Raw genomic sequence first — 26,554 nt, 5'->3', positions numbered from 1 at the left:
AGTGGATAGTGTTGGTTTTAGATCCATGTTCTATTGCATAATGGCCATGTAACTTTAGTAGACTATTAGCCACTAAAAAAAAAATTTTGACCAAAATGACTCATAAGTTCTTTGAACTCTTAGAGATTGTTACTAGTTTTTGCATTTCTTAAACCATCATTTGGTTATTAATCATGTGCTCCCTTTGAATGATCATTCCTAGTTTTGCTCTGGATTATTAAATATTATATTGCTATCAGTATCATCTTTTTCCTATACCAGGAGTCCTTAAACTAGGGTCTGTGAACTTGGCGGATAGATAACAGATAGACATACGTATGTAGATAGATACAGAGAGATACAGTAGATAGATAACCATATTTTAATATAATTGGTTTCCTTTGTAACCTTGTGTATTTTATTGCATGCTTTTAAAAACGTTATTTTGAGAGGAGGTCCATACAGTTCTTCAAACTGCCAAAGGGGCCCATGACACAAAAAAGGTTAAGAAACCCCTCCCCTAAACTCATCCCTCTTCCTAATCTTAATAATCCTTCCAGTTACCTAGCTTTACAATCTTGGAGTCATTCTCAACTCTTCTCTCTCCCTCATTCCCTCCTGCTCTTCCCCATCAGATGCCAAGTCCTAGCATTTCTACCTCCACAACACATCCAGCACTCCATATTCCAGTCAAAGCAACTCACTTAGTATTTCAGCTCTTGTCTTCCTTCCTTTGCATGTCAGGGCTGCGATGCTCTCCCTGGTCACCTCACCAGTTAGAAATCTCCAGCTTTTCTGTTTTTGTGGTGGCAAAACGGAAGTGATGTCCATCAATTAGGGAATGGCTGAACAAGTTTGGTATATTAATATAATGGAACACTATAAGAATGCTATAAGATGAGCAGGTGGATTTCAGAAAAACCTGGAAAGACTTACATAAACTGATGTTGAGTGAACAGAACCAGGAGAACATTGTACACAATAACAGTAACATTGTGCAATAATCAACTGTGATTGACTTAGCTCTTAGCAATAACAACGATCTAACAGGACTCTAAAAGACTCATGACAGAAAATGTTATCCATATCCAGAGAAAGAAATGATGGAATGCAAATCAAAGCATATTATTTTTACTTTTTTGGGTTTTTTTTCCTGTGTTTTTCCCCCTTGTTCTGTTTCACAACATGACTAATGTGGAAATACGTCTTACATGATTGCTCATGTATAATCTATATCAGATTGCTTGCAGTCTTGGGGAGGGGGAAGAGGGAGAAAAATTTGGAACTCAAAAATCTTTCCAAAATATGAATGTTGAAAATTGTCTTTACATGTAATTGGAAAAAAATAAAATGCTATTACATTTTTAAAGAAAAAGAAAAAATCTCCAGCTTTTTGCAAGACTGAGCCCAAGTACAACCTCTGAAAAAAAAGGTCTATCCTGCTCTTCCACAATTATAAATCCTCTTCGCACCCCATAATTTTGTATTTATATTGGACATATTTTGCACTTATTTACCTGCATCCACATTGATTTCCCTCAGAAAAACATAAGCTTTTTGAGGATAGGAACTTTGATTTTTGTCTTTATAGTCCCCATACTTCAATGCTACGCCTAGACCTTTTTAAATTTCTTTTGAGCAAACTTGTGATTTCATTTCTTTAGAGAATTTCTGATGGCCAAACTCCCTCTTATCAATGCAGACGGGGTCGTGCTCTGAAGTTAACAGTCTTAGGCTAAGACTTTCTCGGGACATTGAAAAGTGAAGTGACTTGCCCAGCATCACACAATCAATATGCGTCTGAAGCAAGATTTTGTGATGGAACTCTTTATCCACTACGCATGTAATACTACCTGTTGCATACAGTTCTGCCTGAAATGCAGCAAATGTTTAATAAATGCTTGTTGAATTAAATTGATTTATCTTCTGAACTAGGTTTGTGGTTCACTGAGGGTAGAAGCCAAGTCCTGTACTTTAAAAAAAATTCTTCCAAGAAGCCCAAGACAATGCTTTGCAGCTAGTGATAGCTCTATAAGCATCTGATGCTTTAAAAAAAACACTTTTGTTTAAAGTTTTGAGTTCCAAATTCTATCCCTCCTTCATTTCACCTCTCCCCTCTCCCCAAGATGGTAAGCAATTAGATATAGGTTATACATGTGCAATTATGCAAAATATTTCCATATTAGTCATTTTGTATAAGACTCAAATAAAAGGGAAAAAAATGAAAGAAAGTAAAAAATAGCACACTTCAGTCTGTATTCAAACAATATCAGTTCTTTCTCTGGAGGAGGATAGTATGCTTCATCATTAGTTCTTTGGGATTGTCTTGGATCATTGTATTGCTGAGAATAGCTAAGTCATTCACAATTCTTCATCGAACAATGTTGCTGTTACTGTGTACAACGTTCTCCTGGTTCTGGTTACTTCACTATGCATTATGATGTTTATGTAAGTCTTTCCAGGTTTTTCTGAAATCATCCTGCTTGTCATTTCCTATAGTACAAAACATTCCATTACAATCATATACCGCGGCTTGTTTAGCCCTTCTCCAATTGATGGGCATCCCTTCGATTTCCAATTCTTAGCCACCATATAAAGAGCTGTTATAAATGTTTTTTGTACAAATAGGTCCTTTTCCTTTTTTTTTTAATGTCTTTAGGATATAGACCTAGCAGTAGTATTGCTGGATCAAAACGTATGCACCATCTGATGCTTTTTTGAAGATTATGTAAGCAAAGTTATTCTAATTATTTATCCTTAGTTAGACCACTAGTGTTTATACAAAGATGCCAGATGAGATTCTAATGTTTCCTTAACTACCTAGGTATCTTAGCTATAGGATAAATAGGAATCTAGTTTCTGTAGACTGACTCTTCCTAAAATAATGGAGATAAGATTCTAGCCCAGGGCATTGTTTATTTGTAAAACAATTACAATGAAATGATAATCATCTCCACTTTTAAATAGTTCCAGGAGATATCAGTCTGTTACTGAGAAAGGCTCTACTCTGGGGACACTGAGTTCTGCCTACAGCTCTGCAGAAACAATTACTGAGATCCATAAAGCCAGCCTCTTGAAAAAGAAAACTGATCTGGGTTTTCAACCTTCCCCAAAACATAAATATAAATCATCTGTGCTCCAGAATGAACCAATACACTGAGATGGCAGACAATGGGAGAATACCATGAAACAAACAGGCAGGGTAATAGCTGAGGAAAGAAGGAAGGGCAGAAGGGAGGAAAAGAAGAAGGGAGGAACTAACATAAGTAAGATTAATAAAGAATAAAGATGATGGGAATGAGATTCATCATGTGGAACTTGGAGCTAAGGCTCTACTAACATTTTAGTTAGTGAACTATAGTTCCCTTTCCACTCTTTTATGAGGCAGCTCGGTGGTATAATGGATAATTGCTAGATTTGAGAGTCAGGAAGACCCAAGTTCAAATACTAGCTGTGACACTGGGTAAGTCTCTTAACTTCTCTCAGTTTTGTCATCTGTAAAATGGGGATAATTATACTTCCTAGGGTTATGGAAATAAAACAAGATTGTATGTATAAAACATTTTGCAAACCTTAAAGCACTGCATAAAGGAGTACATCTTATTATTTAGAACAGCCAATAAATCTCTAAACATGTGTATGGCTAAGGAAATAGAGACAGTAAACTCAAAGAGCCTGAATGAAGAAGTCAATTTTACTGGGTAATGGCTTTCTGTATCTTTGAAAAACTGCTATAATAACAATATTAGCTAACATGCATATACTATTGGAATACTATTGTGCTGTAAGAAATGATGAGCAGGTGGACTTCAGAAAAACCTGGAAAGACTTACATGAACTGATGCTGAATGAAATGAGCAGAACCAGAACATTATACACAGTAACAGCCACACTGTGTGATGACTAACTTTGATAGACTTAGGTCCTCAGCAATACAAGAATCTAAGACAACTCCAAAAGATTCATGATGGAAAATGCTACCCACGTCCAGAGAAAGAACTATGGCATCTGAATGAAGAAGGAAGAGTACTATTTGCTCTCCTTTTCTTTTGTTGTTTTGTTTTGTTCCTTCATTCTTATGGTTCCTCCCATTAGTTCTAATTCTTCTTTACATCATGACTAATGTGAAAATATGCTTAATATGAATGTATAAGTAGAGCTTATATCACATTGCATGCTGTCTTGGGGAGGGAGGATGAGAGGAAGGGGGAGAAAATTTAAAACTCAAAATCTTATGGAAGTGAATGTTGAAAATGAAAAACAAATAAATAAATTACTAAAAGAAAAAAAAAAACAACCGTGCATATACTATGTACCAGGCACTGTGCTAAGTGCTTTACAATTATCTCATTGGTCCTCACAACAACCCTGCAAGGTAGGTACATTATTATCCCCGTTTTGCAGATGAGGAAACTGAGGCAAACAGGGGCTAAGTGACTTACCCAGAGTCATGAAGCTAGTGTCTGAGGGTGGATTTGAATTCAGGTCTTCCTGACTCCAGGCTTGGCACTCTAGCCACTCCCCACTTGGCTGCCCCATATTAGCCAAAAGCACAGAATGTCAAAGTTAGAAGGGAATTTTGTCAGGGAAAATACATTAGATTTGAACTCAGAGAGCCTGGGTTTAAATTCGAACTCCTTACTCTATCGTGGGTCCTTATTTTCCTCATATATAAAATAAAAAGGCCAGACTCGATCTCTAAGGTCCTTTCTAGCTCCAAATCTATGATCCTAAAATTCAGCTCAACCTCTTATTTTGCAGATCAGAAAACGAAGGCCCAGGAAGGGTGTCTTTCCCCAGCTCATACATCTAGGCCTAGAATTTACAGTACTAATGGTTAACTTGGTGGTCATTTTGCTATATGCCAGTGCAATGTGAAATTCTGAAGAACTGAAATAACAGAGGGGCTTTCTTTCATTCATTCGTTCATTACCATAAGGTAAGGCAAAAAGTATTTTACTGGGATTTTAGAACCTGGGTTCAAATCCTAGTTTGGCTACTATCTATGTGACCTTGGGTAAGCCACCTAAGTCTCAGTTTCCTCACTTGATAAATGAGTTGGCCTGGATGGCCTTTAAGGAAGGTCTCTTTTAACTCTCAATGATACCCAATAAACAGTTACTGATCCTTTACTGTATGTGTGTAAAAGCAAGGTGTTAATCATCTTTAAACCTGTTTTCAAAAACTGCCAAATTGACACTAATTATGAACAATAATCCTTCCCTTACTTGAAAATGAGTGTGAAGCAGTTACAGAGAAAGCTTACACCCAGAAATGCTCTCTTCTGTCGTTTAGAAAGGAACAAAAATTCTCCTGTTCCAGGATAAAACTATGTTCAAAATGAAAACTCTCTCTTGTTTAGCGTCCCCTTGACTGAGACTTCTCGGAAGGATGCTGGAATTTGTGAGTTTGGAGATAACCAAGCTAGACAACACTCTCAATATAGAAATAAGAAATAAAAAGAGGATGAGCTCAAACAAATCACATCTGGTCAATGAATTTAAACAAACAGAGCAACAAGACACTAGACAGTCTAAACCTTCAACCAACAGAATGAAGGTAGGGAACTGTCATCCCTTCACTTTTTGACTTTATATCGCCTGCTCTCTGACACTCCCTTGTTAAAATGAGCCAGGACAAAGCCTAAACTTGAATTTATTGTGATCCATTCTAGGGGAAAACCAGTAGAAGTAAAATATACTCTGATGAAGTACAGACTGCTAAGTTTTAAAGGCTACAGAATCAATAACACCTACCAATTCACAGGCAACATAAATAAAACCCTAAAAAACGGAACTCAAGACTACCCCAATTAGAATGCTGAAACTTAATAAGCTTTAAAAAAAAATACAAAACAAAATCTAATTTAGTCCTTTGCATGATTAGTTCAAATTGGTGATTCACATCACAAAACCTCTCTAAATGTAGAAGGATTAATAAGGGCAGAGAAATGAGGAAGGACACACCAGAGTAAAAAGATCGTTTTAATAAAGCATGGAAAGCAGCTGATTTCACAGATCATTAGAAATCCCCATTTAAAAAAAAATAAAATCAGCACAGAGTAGGTACAGGTTCTCACACTGCAGTTATCTATTTGTAGCCTGGAGTGTTTGGGGTCATTAACAAGAACATTATGTTACTGTGAAACCAAATAAAGATGATGTATAACAATTCCTGCTGGGATACAGGATCCAAAATAATAGAAGCACCACATTTTGGAACTGTATTTTTGTCACCATATTTTACCCTACTTGTCAATGTGCCCAAGTTCTCCATGGTGCCCTAATTACCTTTAGAGAGGGAAAATGTCATCTTAATTAATAACCAACCTGAATTATTTAATTTTCCAGCAACACAACCTTGAAAAAAAAACACAAATGAAAATTATATGAAGTGTTCTATTCTCTTCTGGCAAAAAAGGCTTGTTTGTTTGTTTGTTTTTTGGCACCTATATAGTGGAGAAGGAAGAAGAAATGCTGCTACCTCATATTCCCTTCTCCAGCAAGGAGAACTGGTGAGAATACTGTATGTGTTATACAGGTTGCAAGACCTGTTATACAAGAGAAATAGGTAAAGTGAACAGACTCTGGAATATTTATTCCTTGGCATAAGTCATGTAGAACAACAGGAGAATAGCTTGGTAACCCAATATTTTATCTCAGAAGCCAGCCTGCAACACCTACATTGTGGTCCTTCTACCATGCACAGGCAGCAAGAGACTCCAGGCATCCAAAGACATTCTCCATCATGGCAGGTACACACAATCCCTATGAACTGTACAAGTCATCACATACCAAATGTTAAAACGATTTACTAAGACATATAAAACCTTTTTTTGTTTCTTTAGCCATTCTTCTTGTTTAGAAAACAAACACAAACTTTGTGCACTTTATTTAAAAACAAAACCAAAAAAACCCCCTAGGTTTTCAGATTTGTGATGTACCCTTTCTTCTCTACTTCCTTTGTAAAACATTGGGAATGGCTACTAAAATTAATTTTAAAAAGTAAACATGCATTTGGTTGAACCTTTCTGTGAAACTTTCTTGCTTCCCCAAACAGAGGCCATCTGACATGACATATTTCCAATCATCCAAATGTCAACGGTATGTCTTTTCTGGAGGGGGATAGAAAACGGGGCCATCTTCACAGACAGAGAGCCCAAAAGTCATGGAAGTCTCATCAGTCAACAAAGCATCTTGAAGGAAGGGGAAGTATACCCCTGGCTCAGTACAATTTCTCAAATGTAGGTCTTTGGTGAAACAAAATTCAATTTGACCAAGCGTTTGTATTTCTTCTTCCTAGAAATTAAAAAAAAATTTCAGAAAACATGTCCTTGTTTTTGTTCCCCCCCCCCCCGCTAAAATCATATGGAATCATGAGAAGCAGCATGATGTAGTGAAGAGGTCACTGGTCTTGGAATCAGGAAGATCTAGCTTTAATACTTAATAGCTGTATGATCTTTCATGGTTGTATAACCTCCCTTCCAATTCTAAATCTGTGATCCCATGAGATTTTCAAGTTGAGGAAACAGAAGCCAAGTGGCTAAGTGATTTCCACAGTTACTGATGACCTCTTCATCGCCAAATCCAAAGGCTTTTTCTCAATCCTCATTCTTCTTGACCTCTCTGCAGCCTAATATCTACTGTTAATCATCCTCTTTTCTCTAGGTTTTTGGGACATCACTCTCCCCTGGTTCTTCTATCGGATTGCTCCCGCTCAGTCTCCTTTGCTGGATCCTCATCCAGATGTTAGAGCATTACATCCTGGGCCCTCTTTTGTCCTCCCTCTATACAACTTCACTTGGTGATCTCATCAGCTCCCATGGATTTAATTACTATCTGTAGGCTGATGATCCTCAAATCTACCTATTCTGCTCCAAATTTTGCTGACTTCTACTCTCCCATCTCCACCTGCCTTTCTGACATCCTCAAATTGGATGCACAGTAGACATCTTATAAACTCCATATGTCCAAAACAGAACTTGCTATTTTTCCCCTACACCTTCCCTCTGTCCTACCTTCCCAATTCTAGTAGAGGACAACGTCATTCTCCCAGTCCCTCAGGTTCACAAGGTAGGTGTCATCCCAAATTCCTCTTATCTTCCCATATCCAATATGTTGCTAAGACTTATTTATTTCAACTTTGCCATATCTCCAGTGCATGCCTTCATCACCTCAAGCTTAGGTTATTACAAAAGAGTGCTGGCTCAAGTCTCTCCCTACTCCAATTCATTCTCCATTTAGCCACCAAAGTGATCTTCCTAAAGCTCACACCACCTCCCTACTCAATAAACTCCAGTAGCTCCCTATCACCTCCAGGATCAAATGCAAAACCCTGTATTTGGCATTCAATGCCCTTCATAAACCAGCCCCCCCCCCAAACCTTTCTAGTCTTCTTATACTTTACCCTCTTTGATTCAGCAACACTGGCCTCCTTACTGTTCCATGAACAAGACACTCTATCTCTTCATCTCTGGGCCTTTTCCCTAACTACTCCCATGCCTGGAATTCTCTCTCTCTTCTCATCTCTGCCTATCCCTGGCTACCTTCTAAATAAAATCCCATCTTCTACAGGAAGCCTTCCCCAACCCCTATTATTTCTAGTGCCTTCCCTCTTTTAATTATTTCTCATTTGTCCTGTACACAGTTTATTTGTACATATTTATTTGCTTGTTGTCTCTCTCATTAGACTGTGGACACCTTAAGGGCAGGAGCTGTCCTTTGCCTCTTCTTGTCTCTCCAGAGCTTGGCAGAGTTTGGCATGTAGTAAGCATAGTAAATGTGTACTGACTGACATTCCTAAAGTATTCAGTTACCCATTGGCAGAACCAGAAGTAGAACCTACATCTCGCTAATGACGAATCTTCTTTTTTTACTACTGCTACTTGGTTATAAAATGCATAGAGGTCATACACCACCCGGATGCCTCCAAGATTATACCTACAAAGACCGGTCCTAAATCAAGCTGGAAGATCATCTGTCAATACAGTGCCTGCCCCTCAAGGACTACCCTGGGTAAGTGGAGAGAGGGTTACACCAGAAGGTTGACCACCAGTCATTGGTTAGGGGGTGAGGTTGGAGTACAGATGTTGCTGTCTATATCAGTGGCCTTTTTTGAATAAATACTAAAGTTGAAGCACCCAAGCCATATTTTGAATTGTACAGGGAGGAATTTTTATTTTTCTGGTTCATTAAAACCCTATCACAAAAAAAATAAAGTGTGTACACATATAAATACATTCAGCTAGGCACACATACACATACATACATACATATACATGCACACACACATCACATGTGCAATTTTTTTCCTTGGATGTATGATGTGCAGGACCATCTGGCCAAATAAGCCCTTTGTGAAATATTTACTACTCAAACTACTTGGGAAATTAGGATTTCAGTTTAATGCCATGGAATAATTATGGGGAGGAAAAGGTATTAAAGCCACTATCAAACCACTCCCTTCTAAAATAAAAGCTTTTAGAAATCAAATGCAAAAGTACTTGTTATTTGACTTATTTCATACATTAGAAGGAAATGTTTAGCAAATCATATCCACTAAGGACCTTCTCTTTATCTGATCATAAATGGTGTTTTTGACTTACGAGAATTCTTCTTTTGTCCTACTAAAGGCCTTTGTCTAAGAAGCAAAGTCATTTTAGGCTCTAAAATTATATCTAAGGTAATGCACAGAATCATACCTAGGAAGGGGAACCTCAAAGATTCTGATTCTATTTTCATTCTGACTTATCAGTGAGACCTTGGACAATGGATTTAATTTCTGTCAAATTTACAGAAACGTCCCTGGAAAGAGAAACAACAGAACTTAGTGCCTAGCTGGGGGTGGGGGAAGGGAAGAAAGACAAAATTGTAAGCTCCTTCCCAGAGGTCGGGGGGGGGCTCCTTCTCCACCCTGCCCTTTCCCTTTTTATACCCTGAGCAGGAGCAGCTCTGTGCTGATATGCTGGAATCTTTCTCTGTCCAGATTCATCAGTTAAGAAAGCCTTTTGGGGCACACTGGCCTTAGGTACAGTTTGTAGTTCAAGTCTCAAAGTATAAAAAGTCCCAGTTATAGCTCTATATACTATACAGTACATCTATCAGCATATATAAATATATATCAGTATATACCTATACATATAAGTATATACAAATATATCAGTATATGTATGTATATTAATATATCCATATATAGCACATACAGACAGTATCTCTATAGATATAGATATATAGATATAGATATAGATATAGATATAGATATAGATATAGATATAGATATAGATATAGATATAGATATATGTGTGTGTGTGTGTGTATGTGTGTGTGTGTGTATATATATTACTAGGAAAAATAATGCTGGAATTGGAATTGGAAAAGATTCTAATTCTTTCGTCTCTCTAACTTATCAGTGAGACCGTGGACCATGGACTTAATTTCTGCAAGTCTATTTCATCATCAATAAAATTGAGACAATCATATTTTCCTTCCTTCCAAGAAGCTAAAAAGTAACAACAGACGTGAAATTACTTTTAAAAGTATAAAACTACAGAACTGCATGGCAACTGTGTGTTTTAAACAATTACTGCCATTAAAAAGGGGAGCCTTGTTTCCTCAAGCCATTATTTATTGTCTTAATACAGAAAGTAGGAGGTTTTTGTAAAACATTTTTGCGCTTTAAAACTTTAGTAACTTAAATTGAAATAGAATAGAAACAATCTATTAGATATTTAAAGGAGAGAGATACAGGGGGAAATTAAGGCAATATAAAGCCAAAAGATCTCAATAAAATCAGTTTTTAAAGCATTTAAAAACAAATTTATTATGGTCTAGTGAAACTACCTAGTATTATTGTACATAACATCTTCTCTTAGTTCAGTTCCTGTAAGAAACCAAAACTTACTACCACAGATGAGAGGGTACATATGTCTCATAAACATAGCAAAACTGAAAGCCACACAACTATGGGAAGAAAGTACTATTTGCCCCTTATCAACTGTCTCTTTCAAACTTCTAATTTAAGAATTAAAGGTTAAAATTAAAAGTTAAGCAGCTTAAAAACTGCAGGTGCCTTCCAATGACTGGTCTTGATCCCTGAGCAGTACTGGTGTATGGGTCTCCCATTCCAGCCCTTCTTTAATGAGTTCTCCTTCCTTCTGAGTGGGAGAAGAGACTAATGAAACTTTTCACCAGCATGGTAGGGGAAGAGAAATTATTTATTTAAAAACACACCCCCTTGCCCACCCCCACCCCCACTTCTCTCTGTTCCTGAGAATTTTATGGGAACGACTAAGCTGAAGAAAATATAAGTTAATATTCTTTAGTCTCTGAAAGAGTGTTATCAAACTCAATGAAAGAGTCCATTGTAGATATGAAAAAGAAAAAAAGAAAACATTCTACCTGTTCTGGTGGAAGGCACTGAATTTTTGGTATTACTCCATACATGCTTGTGAGGGCATTCCTAATGTCTGCAATCTGAAATTAAACAAATCAATTAATGTCAACTATTTAGAGTTAATGTAATATTTACATGCTTTGGATTCAGACCCATTTGATTCTGAAATTCCTTATTATACTGTAGTATAATACTGTATGTCCATGAGATACACATATAATTATCAATGGCAGGATAGATGGTTATACTACTAACAGAGCTCCATCTCAAATCAATTACTATTTATTAAAGTATCTATCATGTGCATAGGACTGTGTTTGGTGCCTAGCTTACAAAGAAGAAAATAAACCACAGTTTCTGTGATCAAAGAACAACATAGACAAATACCATCTTCAACAGACTCCCTCACAACATAAATGCTATTACTGTGTCTTTAAGAGGATTTAATAAATCGAGGCTAAATGGCTCGGTTACTTGATTGATTAATAAGAGATTTTGCCATTTTAGCAATTAATGTGGAAATATCAGAACACATTCCTTCTTTCCTTAGAATCTAACATGAGAGTAAATAAGGAAAATATACTACTAGCAAGTGGAGGGAGGGAGGGGGGGAAGGTAGAGGGGGAGAAAAAGAGAGGGAGAGGAGGAGAGAGAGAGGGAGAGGGAGAAAGACAGAGAGAGAGATACAGAGAAAGAAAGAGAGAGGGAGAGAAGAGAAAGAGAGAAGGAAAGAAGAGAAAGAGAAAAGAGAGAGAGAGAGAAGATCTTGTAAATGTGGTCAACCTCAAACCTTTGTTACAAGTATAATATGAAACAGAATGTGAGTGAGGTGAAGGAGAGATCTCGTACTTTAGGAAAAACAGAAGGATAGAAAAAAGCACTAAGTGAGAAGTATTAGGGAAACTCTCACAGAGCAGAGAGTATTTCAGTTGACCTTTGAAGGAACACTTTTTGACAAGTAGCAATGAAGGAATTTATGCCAGACAAATGCAAGAGGTAGAAGATAACAGGCCAAGGAGAGAGAACAATTATACTTGACTATAAACTTCTAACAAGAGCAAAAACTAGGATTTATATAGTGGGCACTATGCGAAACATTCAATTCAAATGTTATTTCAATCGATCCTCACAACTATTCTGGGAGGTTGGTGCTGTTAATATGCCTGTTTTATAGATGATGAAACTGAGGCAGAGGTTAAGCGACTTGCCCAAGGTCACACAGCTAGTAAGTGTCTGCAGCTAGTTTTGACCTCAGGTCTTCCTGAGACCAAGTACTCTATCTACTGTGCCACCAAGCTGCCCGGTTAGGATCAGGGAAGAGGAAGGCAAAGAAATTAAAGGGATTCTAGAAGCAGAAGTATTTCCATCCTCAACCATAACTGATCCAGGATGAATTTATTAGGGACCTATCTTCACATATAAGTCTCACAAGTTGAGAGCTTCCCACTCTCTTTTCTCAAGCCTATCTTGCTGCTTTGACACAAATTGTTGCTGCTAATTCTGTTTTCATCACTTCCTTTTCCCCTCTCCCTACAACTGTGAAGCCTCTCTCATTCCCACAAGCTGACTTTCCTTCCTCTCATCTTTTTTGCATCCTAACCTCCTCGCTCCAGAGTTAAAGCATCTCAAAGACGGCAACGACGTCAGAGTCCAGCTAGTCCAGTACACACATGAACAAGCATCCCCTCTGCAACATTATCATCACAATAACTATAACCAATATAAGTGCTCATCCAGCCTCTGAGGGACAACTCAGAGTGAATGAGAAGCTACTATACTTGATGCAGCCCATTAAATCTAGCTACTAGGGAGTTTTTCCTCATATCAAGCCAGAATCAACCTATCAGCAGATTTGGTTCTAGTTTTATCCTCAAGGACCAAACAATAAATCTAATCCCTTTTCAGTATGATAAGTTTTTTCAAATATTTGAATATTTGAAGTGGTCCCGAAATCTTCTCCTGGCTAAACACCCCTAGTTCTCCCAACCAATCCTAAATTCGGGTGCTCAAATCTTAACATAGTACTCTACATGTGGCCTGACCAGAGCAGAGTAAAACAGCATCATTACTTCCTTCATTTCAGATACCATGCCTCTCTCTTAATGCAGCCTAAAATAATTTTTTTGGGCTGCCACATCCCTCTGTTAACTTGTGTTGTTTTCAGTTTGCTATCATACACACACATACATACTTCTTAGATCTTCAAATCCCCTCTTTGCTACTTACTCCCTATACCACCTTGATCAAATCACTTAAAATTCCTGGGCCCTGTTTCCTCATCTATAAAATATGAGGGCTGGACTAAATGACTTTTAGGTTCTTTTCTACCTCTACAGCTACGGTCCTATGATGCCTGATCCCACATATCCAATCAATCCTCAAGTCTTGTCAATTCAACCCCTTCTCTCTACTCAAACAACCCCCACACTAGGTCAGGCCCACATCACCTCTCTCCTAGACTACTGCCCTGGCCTCCTAATTGGGTTCCCTGATTGAACTATCTCTTCTTTCTAACTGATCTTCCACCTATCTGCCAATGTGATCATACTATAGCACACATCTGATCATGTCGCTATCTTGGTCAGGAAGCTACCTGGCTGCCTATTACCTTTAGGATCTAGTACAAACTGCTCTGTCTGAATTGTAAAGTCCTTCACCACTCAGCTCCATCTTACTTTTCCAGCCTTAGTATGTACATATCATTCCCCTTCATTCACTTGCCTATTCAGATAAAATGGCCTTCTGGCTGTTCCAAACCCATGCCCCCACATACTCACCCCCCAATTGATCTCTTGCCTCTAGTTTTTTGTACATGTTACCTCTCTTCCTTGAAATGTACTCCTACCTTACTTCTGCCTCTTAGAATGAAGTTATCTTCAAAGCTCAGCTCAAATAACATTTCCTCTACGAGGCCTTTCCTGGTTTTCTTCTCTCCCACCTCTAGCTCTTACTGTCTCTCTCAAAACTGCCTTGCGCTTATTTTACATATACTTATTTTTACATATGTAAATTATTTGATGGAATGGATTTCCATTTTTGTCTTTCTATTCCCACCATCTCTCTCAGTGCCTAGTACATAGGTGTTTAAAAAATGCTTATCAATTAACTGCTTGGTATTAACTCTTTCAAGATTTGTTACTTATTTCCACATCTGTAAAATGGGAATAATAATAGGATCTACCTTCCGGGGTTGTTATGAGGATCAAGTGAGATTATCATTCTAAGGTGCTTTGCACAGTGCCAAGCACATAATAAGCCTTATAGAAATGTTAGCTGCTATGATGATGACAATGATATCTCCAGGTCACAGGTTCTGGACACAAGTACAGATCAACATGGAAAGCCTTGTAAAGATCACAATCAGCTATACCCAGAGAGAATTATTTAAAGGACTACTGCACTTCTTTTGTTTTCCACTGGCACTGAGAATGTCAACTGGAATCACTCCAGTAGAAAGTAAGAAGGACAGTTTTCCATTCTGCATCCCCAGCACCTAGCACGATGTCTTGCACATGGAAGGCACTTGCTAATTACTTGCTGGATTGTACTGGAGTGGAATGTAGTTATAAATTGGAAGGCAACCACTAGAAACAAAGCCAAAAGAGCTGACTCATTTCACAAGGCTAAGTAACTGTCAGAGTCTTTCCATTTAAGCCAGTGAAACCCTAGGAGTTAAATGTTTGTAATCACTGAATCATTTAAACAGTCTTGATTTTGTATTCAGCATCCACTGGAAAAGAAACACTAAAAATGAAAATTTGCATGTAAACATAAGAGGAGATCAAAGATGGTTTGAGTAGAACAGCTCAGAAAACACAATTCTTACTTGGTTAAGGCTGAGATGGTTTTCAGGGCTGTTGGTCTTCTTACTCGGCATTATATGAGGCTTAAAAGTAAGAAACTCACCTGGTAGTATGAGACAGATGGCTCTATCCCCAACTTCAGGAGCATACTAAAATTAAAAACAAAAACAAAAAAGCAATGGCACGACACATCTTTAGAATTCAGATATATTTTCTTTTCTTTTATTTACTCAAAATATTATCGGCAAGACGTACAAATAAGAAAGTCTAAAACAGATCTCAAGAATTAGGGCTAGAAAATATAATAGATAGATATAGTAGAGATAATCTAATCCAAGACATTTTACAACTAAGGAAACTGAGGCCCAGAGACATAAAATGGGTTTTCCCTGGTCACCAAAGTAGCAAGTCGTTGAGCTCTGATACACGTCTACAGCCTGACTCCAGATCTAGTACTCAGCTAGACAGCAAGCTCTTCAAGGGCAGGGACTTTTTTTTTCCTTTCTTTGCATCCCTAGTGCTTAGCACAGTGTTTGGCATGCAGTAGGCCCTTAATAAATGTTTGTTGACTCAGTACTACACAAATAAATGCTCTTAATGGGATTGTTGCTGGTAAGTCGTTTCAGTAGTATCTGATTCTTCATGACCCCATTTGAGGTTTTCTTGGCAAAGAAACCGGAGTGGTTTGCCATTTCCTTCTCTAGCTAATTTGACAGATGAGGAAACTGAGGCTAACAGGCTAAGTGACTTACCCAGGGTCGGTCAGCTACCATCTAATGCCAGATTTGAACCAGGCCTGGAGTTCTATCCACTGCACCGCCCAGTGGTGCATGGGATTACTTTTTTTTTTAAATCACTTTACGAAACAAGAAATTTAAAAGTATAGAAGAAATTATTTAGGTCTTAAGATTTAAGACAACTTTATTTGGTCAATGGTTGAAGTACCTTCCGTCTTCAAATATCTTCCAAAGCAGCAGGTTTTAACTCATTCTAAGAAATCTTATTAAAATACCATATAATTAATTTCTTCTCTGGACCATGGAGGTAGTCAGCCATAGACTATTTCATTGATTCTCATCATCCCAAAGAAAGTAATTTGCACATTTTCCATGAAGCCCTTCCCTGACTATTCCAGCCTAGAGGGATCCCTCTACAACCTCCCCCCGTGAATTCTTACTATCTGTGCCACTCATTTGACACTGTCTGTGATGCTTTTCCCACTTAGTTCACCCTGTATGTATGTCTGACTCCCTTAGTGTAAAAGATACTTAAGGAAATAGTCCCCCAACAATCAATAAAGGTTATCAAATATTGGGACAGCTAGATGGTGCAACAGACAAAACACCAACCCTGAGGTGAGCAAGACCTGAGTTCAAATCCGGTCTTAGACACTTACTAGCTGCGTGACTCTGGGCAAGTCATTTAACCCTGAATGCCTTTAAAAAAAAGTTTATCGAAAGAAAACTACACAAGAATATATATATATGTGTGTGTGTGTGTATATATATATATACACACACACACACACATATATATATATATACACATATATACACACACACATATATTTGTAGTCATATGAAGTTTTTTACAAAAAGGCAAATATGAATACCTATGTTTTCTTTTCCTTCCTCCTTCTATCGCCCCTCCCTTCTTTCTTTCCTTCCTTCCTTTCTTCCTTCCCTCCTTCCTCCTTCCACCATCCTCCCTCCCTTCCCACTGCAGCTCAGAATTCCTAACCTCAAGTGTTCCAGTAGCTGAGATTATAAATAGGTATGCCCATCTCCTCCTACCCAGACAGCTTTATTTTCCACAGTATCTCCATTCTTTCTGGTAGTAAATCATTCTGAAACAAGCAGGATAGTATGGGAGTAGAAAGAATACTGAAGGTAGAGTCTAAAGACCTGGGTTTGAACCTTGGCTCTGCAGCTCACTTAGCTGTGTTCCCTTTGACCAATCCCTTCCCTTCTCTGGGCCTGATTTTCTTTTCCCATCGGTAAAAGAGGCTATAATTGAATGGTATAATGGTTAGAGATCTGCATTTGGAATTGGGAAAAGCTGGGTTCAAATCCTGCCTCTGATTTTCATTAGTTGTGTGATCAGGGGATGGTCACTTAATCTCCCTTACCTTTGGTTTCCTCATTTGTGAAATGGGGAGATAGGCCTATATAGCCAATTGAATATATCCTTCCCAGATCTAAATCTATAATACTATTATCCAATGGACTCAAAATTAGGGTGCTTCTCTGATCACCTAACCCATATATAATCGAGTCTGTAAAACATGAAGACTATAGCCAGGTTTTTACATCTCTTGTACTTATACTTATACTCTCAGATATGTAATTTCATAACAGGGTCACTTCCCTAAGAGCTAAAAACACAGTTCTGCTTGGCTACCCTAATGGCCCTGTATTAAAACTAGGACAGTGGGAGAACGCACTGTTCTTTCTGTCAGCACTGAATGTTGCCTCATCTAGGGTAAACTGAGGCTCCCTCAGACACTCCCTCAAACACTTGCTCTGTTCTCTGCCTGTCTTTACCTCAGTTTTGGATGCAGGAGGGCACGTAAATGGTGGAGAAGATGGTCTCTCCTCTTGATTCCAATGAAATCGAGTAAAAATAAATAATCTCTCCTCGACCTTGGTTCAACTGACCAGGTCAGTCCTTAGCTGTTCAGATTTGCAAGGGACACAGTGCATGCAAGTGACTTTTTAGCCCCTGCTCCTTCTGTTTTGGCCTCATTTCTAGGCCAGACAAGCATGCAGGGTTCTTAGTTCCTTTCATTATAAATGCTTTCATTATAGTGAAATGGTTTTAAAAATATTTGAGAGAAGACTGTGGTTTACTAGCCATTGTTAGGCTATTTGTAATTCAAACAGCTTGTGTTAGTCACAGCAATTCCCTGACAAATGAGAATAATATGAAGTAATCTTTTGCTAATCAACCATATTTAACTTATGTGGCTCAAATCTGTTTAAATGATGAATAAACTTACATCAGATCCCTAAGCATGTGTTCCAATCCCTTGCCAGATAAAAGCATCCATAAATGAATATTTCATCCAATTTCATACAGATGGATATTCTATTTAAACTTAATCAAAAGCCATGTAACAGCTGGGATTCATACTGATAGAGGTGACTATACTTGCTAGAATATAAAAGGGGCAGGGTGCCTTTTACAGTAGATGAGTGGTTCCATAAAAGACAACCTGGGATAAAAGCTTTTAAAAAAACTCTTTAATCCACAATGATGTTTTTAGGCTTCCCCTTCCCTCCAAAAAATACACAGGAGAATAAAAATAAATAAAATTATAATTTGCATTCCATACCAAACATAAGTTGCCATCCATACTATATAAATGGTAATTTATAAGGCTGACATCATAGGACTCCAATTATTTTACAAGGTTACTGAGAGCAGGAAACTATTCTCTATTTTATTTTTATTTTCTCATACCATCTGATACAGGATAACAGATTAAGGCACTGGTCATCTACTCCAACCTCTTTCATTTAAAAAAAATGAAGATACTGAGGCCTAGAGAGGTTAAGTAATTTCCCCAAGATTATACACATAATAAATAGCAAAGCTAGGATGCCAACCTCAATCCTTTGACTTCAAATCCAGAGCTCTTTCTACTTTACCTTGAAGGAAGAAAGGAAGGAAGGAAGAAAGGAAGGAAGGAAGGAAGGAAGAAGGAAGGGAGAGATGGAAAGATGAAAGAAAGGAGGGAGGGAGAGAAAAAGGAATGAAACACTCATTTATTAAGCTCCTATTATGTGCCAGGCAATCTTGACAAATATTATTTCATTTGATCCTTCCAACAACCCTGGGAGGTAGGTGCCATTATCCCATTTTACAGTTGAGGAAACTGAGGCATAAAAAATTTAAGGGACTTGCCCAGGGTCACACGAAAGTTGGAGGGCACATCTGAACCCAGTTTACCTGTGCCATCTTGCTGCTGATACTGCCCACAGTAGCTACTCAATAAATACTGACTGGACTGACAGGCAGGTTGGCATTATTTAACTAAATATCCACAGAAAAGTGTAGAGATGTTTTTCAAATAAGTATATTACATACTAAAGTAATTATAACTAGATTTGGGAGGTTAGGAGATGCAGCATTTTGGCAGAATTTATAATAAAATGTAGCACTGTCTTTATTACCACAACTCCCCAAATATGAATATCCAGACGTAAACACTGAGGCAGAATACCTTCCTTCTCCTGAAAGAAGGGAGGGTGGGGAGAAAAGAGGGAGAGATTGGGTGAGCAGGATCTATGCCTTCTTGTTCTTGGGGCTGCAACAAAGGGAGGTGAGGCAACAAAGCAGATGTGTTATTAGCATTCCAAGTTGGAATGTGGGACACATTTTCCCAGAGAAACAAGGTTATAAATGATGCTTAGGTTTCACAGTACATAAATACTAGAATTCAGCTACACTTGGAAGTTCTTCTGGACTTAGACCTTAAGTACTACCAATAACATTATTTCCTTCGGAAAATGGAAATAATGGAAAATGGAAAATGGAGTTCCAAATGCCCAATTTATAAAGACTTTTAGAAGGCAACCATTTCATCGGATGAGGGCAGTTTGTATTGGGTCTTTATTCTGGGAAGCTAAAGTCACTTTGCATACATTACTTCTTATTCTTATCATACAAAGTAGGGTTTCAAATACGGCGGTGCCAGTTTTTAAAGGAGGCAACTAAAGTACTGGGAAGTAGCATCGCAAGTTAGATACAAGGATCAAGAGAAGCACTATGGATCTTATATTTTATTCATGATCCTCTGATTCCTGCTTTGAAATGTGTGTCCTTCAAAGGACTGACTAATATAGCTTGGTTGCTTTCGAGATGAAAAGATGGAAGATGACTTGACTCCTAGTAAACCTGTAGCACGTAAACAAGGAGAAATGTCGTGCTGCTGAGCCCCTACATAGGATGTGTTTCTTAATACTCCACAGGACGACAACGTGCTTTTTTCACTATTTCCCCAAGGGCAAAATGTACCTCAACATCACAAATTTTTTGTGTGTTTTTATTGTAGATTCTTTATCTTTCTTTTTCTTACAAATCATGACTGTGGGATTTGTCTCAGAAGTTTTTGTTTAGATGTCAAAAGCCCATAAACAGTATCTATTCTGTGTCACTCACGGCATAGCCAAAAAAAAAAATGATAACGCTTTAAACCAAAACTTCCCAGAAATGCAAAATAGACAGACCAAAAGATGAATGCCTAAAGAGATTCTGACAACCTGGTTGAAAATATACTTGTTGAATGGAGGAGAGGAGAGGCACTCAAACCCCTCTTTGTATGGCTTGATTTCTTGGCATCATTTGATTAAGAGGCCTTCCAAATCAAACCCAATACAGCTAGAGAGAGTCATACACAACAAGAACAGGAAATGCCATCTTGTTTTGGATCTACAGAGTACATGAAAAGGGACAATACAATTACAGAGAGTTAGGCCTCAGGGAGAGCCATCGTGGTTATTAAAGGCAACGACACAAGTATAAAGTGAAGAGAGGACATACCTGTTGAGGTCAAGATTCTTATAAAATTCCAGACATTTACCGAAGTATTTTTTTTGAGAATTTAGAGCATCCAGCTGAGCTGCACACGTTCCATGCTTCTCCCACTCATGCTTCCTGTAAGAAACAAAGAAAAATTAAGAGTATTAAAAAGTCTCTGTGTGAAAAGAAAATTGGAAAAGATACATGATGAAAACACCTCTATTTGTTTCCACAAAATAAACCCATTTCATCCTACTGCTCTTTAGACAGGTTATTTCTCCTGCAAAGCAAGAGAGATGAGAGTACTCACAACATGTACGATTCTGCAGTCTCCTCAAACACAGGCATAGGCTACCTGGGATAACATTCGACACCTCCCATAGAATGCTCTCCATTTCCTTCCCTCCTTTAATTGCTAATCAGTTCTAATTCATTTCTACGATTACAGCCTGCTCAATTTGCAATAGACTAAGGGTGAGAAACATGAAAATGCCATTGTTCAAACACCCACACATTCACTAGGAGATGTGAGTCGTGTGTTCTCATGCAGATAGCTAGTATTTTACAGTCAGAGCATTTTACAGAGACAGTAAGGATAGACGTGTCATTTCTCAGCAATGAGGCATGAATAGATAAGATAACTAATTCCTAAGAAAAATGCCTTGGAATTATTTAGTCTCAGCCTCTCTTCCTCATAGATAGCTTTTATTGCTCAGAAACACAATAATAGTAATTCAAAAGAAGAGAGAGAAAATCTACCCACCTATCCCCTAAACTGTCTTCAAACTTACAGTAAAATTTTTCTTCAAGAAAACTCATTTAAACAATGTAAATCATAAGCTTTGATCTGCCACATAAGGTATAGGGTATTAAGTTTATCTAGTTCCATAAGGAGGGGAGAGAAAAAAGTTTATCAGATCATCCAAGAATTAAGTTAAAATTAACAAGCATTTATTAAGCACCTACTATTTACCAGGCATTGTGCTTAGGGTTTTGTTTTTGTTTTTACAATATCACCTCATTTGATTTTCACAAAAAACTCAGGAGAAAGGCACTGATTTTACAGATGAGGAAACTGAGGCAAGATAGAGGTTAAGTGATTGGTCCAGAGTCACACAGCTACTGAATATCTGAGTCTGGATTTGATCTGAGGTCTTCCTGAATTCAAGTCTAGGACTTTATATACTGCACCACCCAGCTGCCTCTATATATTCATGCCCGGGAAGGATAAATGAATGCAAATGAATAAGGAAATCAGTTGATTGAAAATTACTTGGCTACATACAGTAATAAGGAGGATTCTGCGCTTGTTAATGCTACCTCTTATACCACCCACTCATTTCTCAACCTCTTGCAAAATGACTTTCCTCCCTATCACTCTTCTGAAACTACTTCCTCCATGGTTACCAATGACCTCATTGCAAATCTGATTATCCTTTCTTAGACCTTACTCTTCTAGAGCTTGCAGTAGCCTCTGTCACTGCTGACTGTCTCTTCCTTCTTGATTATTTCTCTCTTTGGTTCCAAGATGCTGCTCACTCCTGCTTCTCCTTCCTGCCTATCTGACTTTCCTTCTTCCCTTTCCCACCCCCTAAATGTAGGTGCTTTCCCAAATTTGCCTTGGTCTTCGTTTTCTAAACCCTTTCTCTTGATCATCAACATAGTGGGTGTAGGAATTTCTTGGGACAATGTAAAATAATTCAGTTTATTGACATACAATTAATCTGGCAACTTTTTACATTTTTAAAAACTTTTACTGTTTCCTCCTATTGCTACAATCACTTGTTTTATATGATTTGGTGTTAAGTTCACAAGATTTTGACATATTCCAGCAAAAAGGGCTTAAAAAAGGATAGAAGAATGACTCATATTCTTATAGATTAGGGCATGGGGGGAAGAAATGTACATGATTATTTTATTATGTATTTAAAAGGAACAGCAAATTGTACATAATAGATTTGCAGTTTCATGTGTGCCATCACTTTTTTTTATTCTACTATGTTATAAAAATGCTTGTTTTATTTCACAAGTTAAAAATAAAATAAATTTTTTAAAAAGGATAGAGGAAGTAAAGAGTATATATATATGTGCGTACATATAAAATATACATATGCATATGTATATACATGTCTATATACGTGTATATCTATATACTTGTGAACAGCCATACTTCCATATCCCAAGTTATACAGCACAGACAACAGCCGCAGAAAAGGAATAAAGAGGATATTAAAAGGGAGGACAATATTGGGAAAGAGATAATCATAATCAAAACAAACTTTCTGAACCTGAAGGGGGGGATTAAAAGAAAAAAGAAAAGAACTAGAAACCAAGTGAGTGCCAATCAATTGGGGAATGACTGTACTAATTGTGGTATATGAATATGATGGAATAAAACTGACAAAAGAGAAAACTTGAAAGACTATAACAACAAAGATGAAACAGTCCCTGACATCAAGGAGATGCCATTCCATAGGGAGAGACTACATTGTCTCCACCAATGGAGGTGGGAGAAACACAATATTATATATAGGAACAAAACCAGTTTTATATAATCAGTTCAACAATCAAAATGTGTCTGGCTCTGTGCAAGCTTCAAGTCAGCACAAATTCTCACTTGAAATAAACAGAACACACACCAGATACTGTCACCTCGGGTTTATTCAACTTCACATCATGAAGTAACTATAATAAAAGTCTAAAATAAAAATGAATTCAAGGTTGGAACTAATCCAAAGGCACCCAACTTGTTATGGTTGCCACTGGTTTTTAAAATTTCTTTAACCTTAAAGAGAAAATGTCACTTTGAAGGACAGGTAAAAGAAAAGATGCATGACTAGATTGCATAACATAAAACAGTTTCCATAGCAGCTTACAGAATCAAAAGATGTTGGCGATAGATAAGACCTTAGCATCCAATCCACCCCTTTCCTTTTCACAAGAATTGTAAACAAATCTTTTTCACAAGGATCTTCAGTCACTGAAGTCATCAAGGACATGTTTGAAAGCCCACCTCATAACAGTGTGGCCAAAAGGCCAGTCACTTGAGCCTCAGTTTCTTAATCTGTAAAATAGGGATAATAATAGATAAAATGTCACAGAAATAGTGAATGGAGTCACCAGGGAGTAGATTAACACTCTTTCCAGCAGCAATGGCAATATTTATTTGAAGGTTATTCTCAGCAGCAGTCAAGAACACAGTCCAGGTAAAAAGAAGGGACAGGACAGCTGCACCTGGTTAGCTAGATAGTGGGTAAATACTACAATATTTACTTCCCAGGGTTGCTGTGAGCCTCAAAGGAGACAGTACAAGTAAGGCACCCATATAAATGTCTGCTATTACTAGTCAAGGAACCTGGAAGCCAAAGAACTAAACGTACTTACCCAAGGTCATAGAGCTAGTTCACAGACTTAGAGCTCGAAGAGACTTAAGGATCATTTAATTTAATCCTCTCACATTACTGATGAGGAAGCTGAAGTTGGTGGACTTAGCCGAAGTCACAAGAGTACCACCTGGCAGAGCCCAGGTTCAAACCCAGGTGTGCTGAATATCTCCCACGATTCCCTCTATTTTTAGCTACACTTGACTATAGCCTTGACTGCTGCTGTAGGTAACCTTCCCTATTTTCCTTTTTTCTGCTTTCCAGCTCTGAAACTATAATCCAGAAAATAGTGTCATTGCTGCTGGGAAGTGTACTTCCTGGTGACTCCACTCACCGTTCCTGTGACTTTTCAAACCAAAACATCCCTTACTAGACACCACTCCCCTGTAAGAGTTATGTCCCTTATTAGAATGGAAGCTTCTTAAGAGCAGAGACTGGTTCACTTTTCATTTGCATCCTCAGACCCAGTGGTTGGCACATCATAAGTATTTAATAAATACTTTTTCACTCATCTGTTTACATGGTTATGTCCCTTCCCCTTACCAGTAATCTTGGAGACACAATGAAGGAAGGTAGCCATTGTTCCAGCCATCTTGGCAATCAATCAACCAATAAGCATTTATTATGGACCTGAGCGCTAGGCACTAGAGATACAGATACCAAAGTCTCTGCCCTTGTGGCCCTTATGTTCTACTGGTGAGATACAACTTATTTACAGATATGTAAATAGATGTGTACACAAAATACAAACATTGTGCTGGGCACTGTGGGAGAACAGAGGCAAGTAGGGGGAGGGTGGACACACTAATTGTTGTAGTTCAGGACCTAGCACACAGCAAGTACCTAATAAATGCTTACTATTAGCATTGGCTCAATGTTCTAGTCCGTCAAGGTCTTTTTGGAACTGACCTTTATCATCCAGGTTTATTACCTTATCTTCCTAACAAGTGCTATACAAAACATTGATAAGAATGCCACCAATGCCTTTATCTAAGTCATTGATAAGAATGTTAAACCATACAGGTCCAAGCACAGACCGCTGAGGCACTCCACTAGAGACCTAATGCCAAGCTGAAATTGAGCCATTAAAGATTAATCTTTGGGCCCAATCATTCTGCCTGTTTTGAATGTCACTGTATTATTATTATATTCTACATAATCTTATTTTTATTTTATAAACATTGTCACTTGAGGTGGAAAATGAAAAAAAAAACCAAACAAAATCTTTCCAAACAGAAACATTAATTTCCTGATTAGCTGTCCCTGTGCTAAAGAACTGCCACTCTTTAATACATTTCTAAAGAGCCTTAAAAATAAAGACATAATTTGAACAAAAGATATCTTTCTTTCTCAATAAAATCAAATGAAATTAAGTAGGAAAATATTTCATAGTAGAATAAAATTTTGCAAGTTAGCTTCCACAAAATTATGCCCCTTGCCAGTAACACTAAGAAATCCAAATAATAAGACTTGGGAGACAGAATTACTAATTTTCAGATTCACTTTTTTCACTCAATACAAAAAACAACATACAAGAAAACTATAACTTACTACTGAATCCTAGAAGATTAAAAGTCATTTTGATCTTGTTAGAAATCTTTACACTGAATCATTACATATTTTTCATTAAACATAACAAGGCCTACCATGGTATTTGGAACACAGTAGGCATTCCATATATGTTTATTGATAGGTTGATTGCTAATTTATCATCAGTTAATATCTCACTGGCCTCTGAACTGAAAAGTATAATCATTACAGCGTTCATATTTTTAACAGTGAACTGGTTACCATAGTTTCTTTGTTCTTTAATATAGTTTGAAATATAATATGAAATGCTTTTTCCTGGTGCTATCTCATGTCAATTGGGGGCTTTTTTTGGCTTTATTTTGGTTTTCAGACAAGGTTTATTAAAGATCCACCACATTGTCTAGCCTCTTAAGGAATCTGAACATCTGTGAGGTATTGGCTAGATTTTAAGAATCTGAGTTCTTGGCTAAATTCTTAAGAATCTGAGCACTGGCTAGATTTTAAGAATCTGAATTGCATAATACTTGTTATCTCTTGTCATTCCATATTCTAAGACAGATGCTGTGCTAAACAAAAGAACTAGCCTAGCTGTGTTCTATAACCTAGATTAGCTATTTCTAAACTGTTATTAAAACTGATTTTTAAAAAAAATTCATCCTACATAAAGGAAAATTTCAAACTACAGTCGTGGTCATCTCATTGTAAAGCCATTTCAGTGGATCATATATAGTTGGGGGGAAAATTTTCCCCCTGAACCTTACAACATCATTGAAGTAAAAGTGACTTCCACACCACTTCTTTCCAACACAAAGCTTTTCCTGACAACCCTCCAAAGAAATACTTTCAGGTTAAACTCATCTCTGAGAAAGATCAGAGACTTCATCTTGGGAAAAAAAAAAACAACCTGGTTTCATTGTTGTCTGCATTATGAAAAACAGAACTTAG

At 37.6% G+C, this 26,554-nt stretch overlaps 1 protein-coding gene across 3 annotated transcripts in view; it reads right to left on the bottom strand.

The window, feature by feature from the left end:
* Nucleotides 1-5,949: 5,949 nt before the first annotated feature.
* RNASET2 (ribonuclease T2) overlaps nucleotides 5,950-26,554 on the bottom strand; it is a 45,512-nt gene continuing 24,907 nt past the window's right edge. For all 3 annotated transcript variants that reach the window (XM_020970404.2, XM_020970403.2, XM_020970402.2), the window contains exons 7-10: nucleotides 20,718-20,831; nucleotides 15,277-15,322; nucleotides 11,376-11,450; nucleotides 5,950-7,277 (exon numbers count right to left, since the gene is read on the bottom strand). In XM_020970404.2, the coding sequence (XP_020826063.1) occupies nucleotides 7,077-7,277; nucleotides 11,376-11,450; nucleotides 15,277-15,322; nucleotides 20,718-20,831 (436 nt within the window). In that variant the 3' untranslated portion in view covers nucleotides 5,950-7,076. The remainder of the gene's footprint in view (nucleotides 7,278-11,375; nucleotides 11,451-15,276; nucleotides 15,323-20,717; nucleotides 20,832-26,554) is intronic.

Source organism: Phascolarctos cinereus, unplaced genomic scaffold (genome assembly GCF_003287225.1).
Source record: "Phascolarctos cinereus isolate Bilbo 61053 unplaced genomic scaffold, phaCin_HiC Scaffold_5;HRSCAF=322, whole genome shotgun sequence".
NCBI lineage: Eukaryota > Metazoa > Chordata > Mammalia > Diprotodontia > Phascolarctidae > Phascolarctos > Phascolarctos cinereus.
Note: the sequence above shows the minus strand (reverse complement) of the source record. Positions and strands in the feature narration are given on the sequence as shown.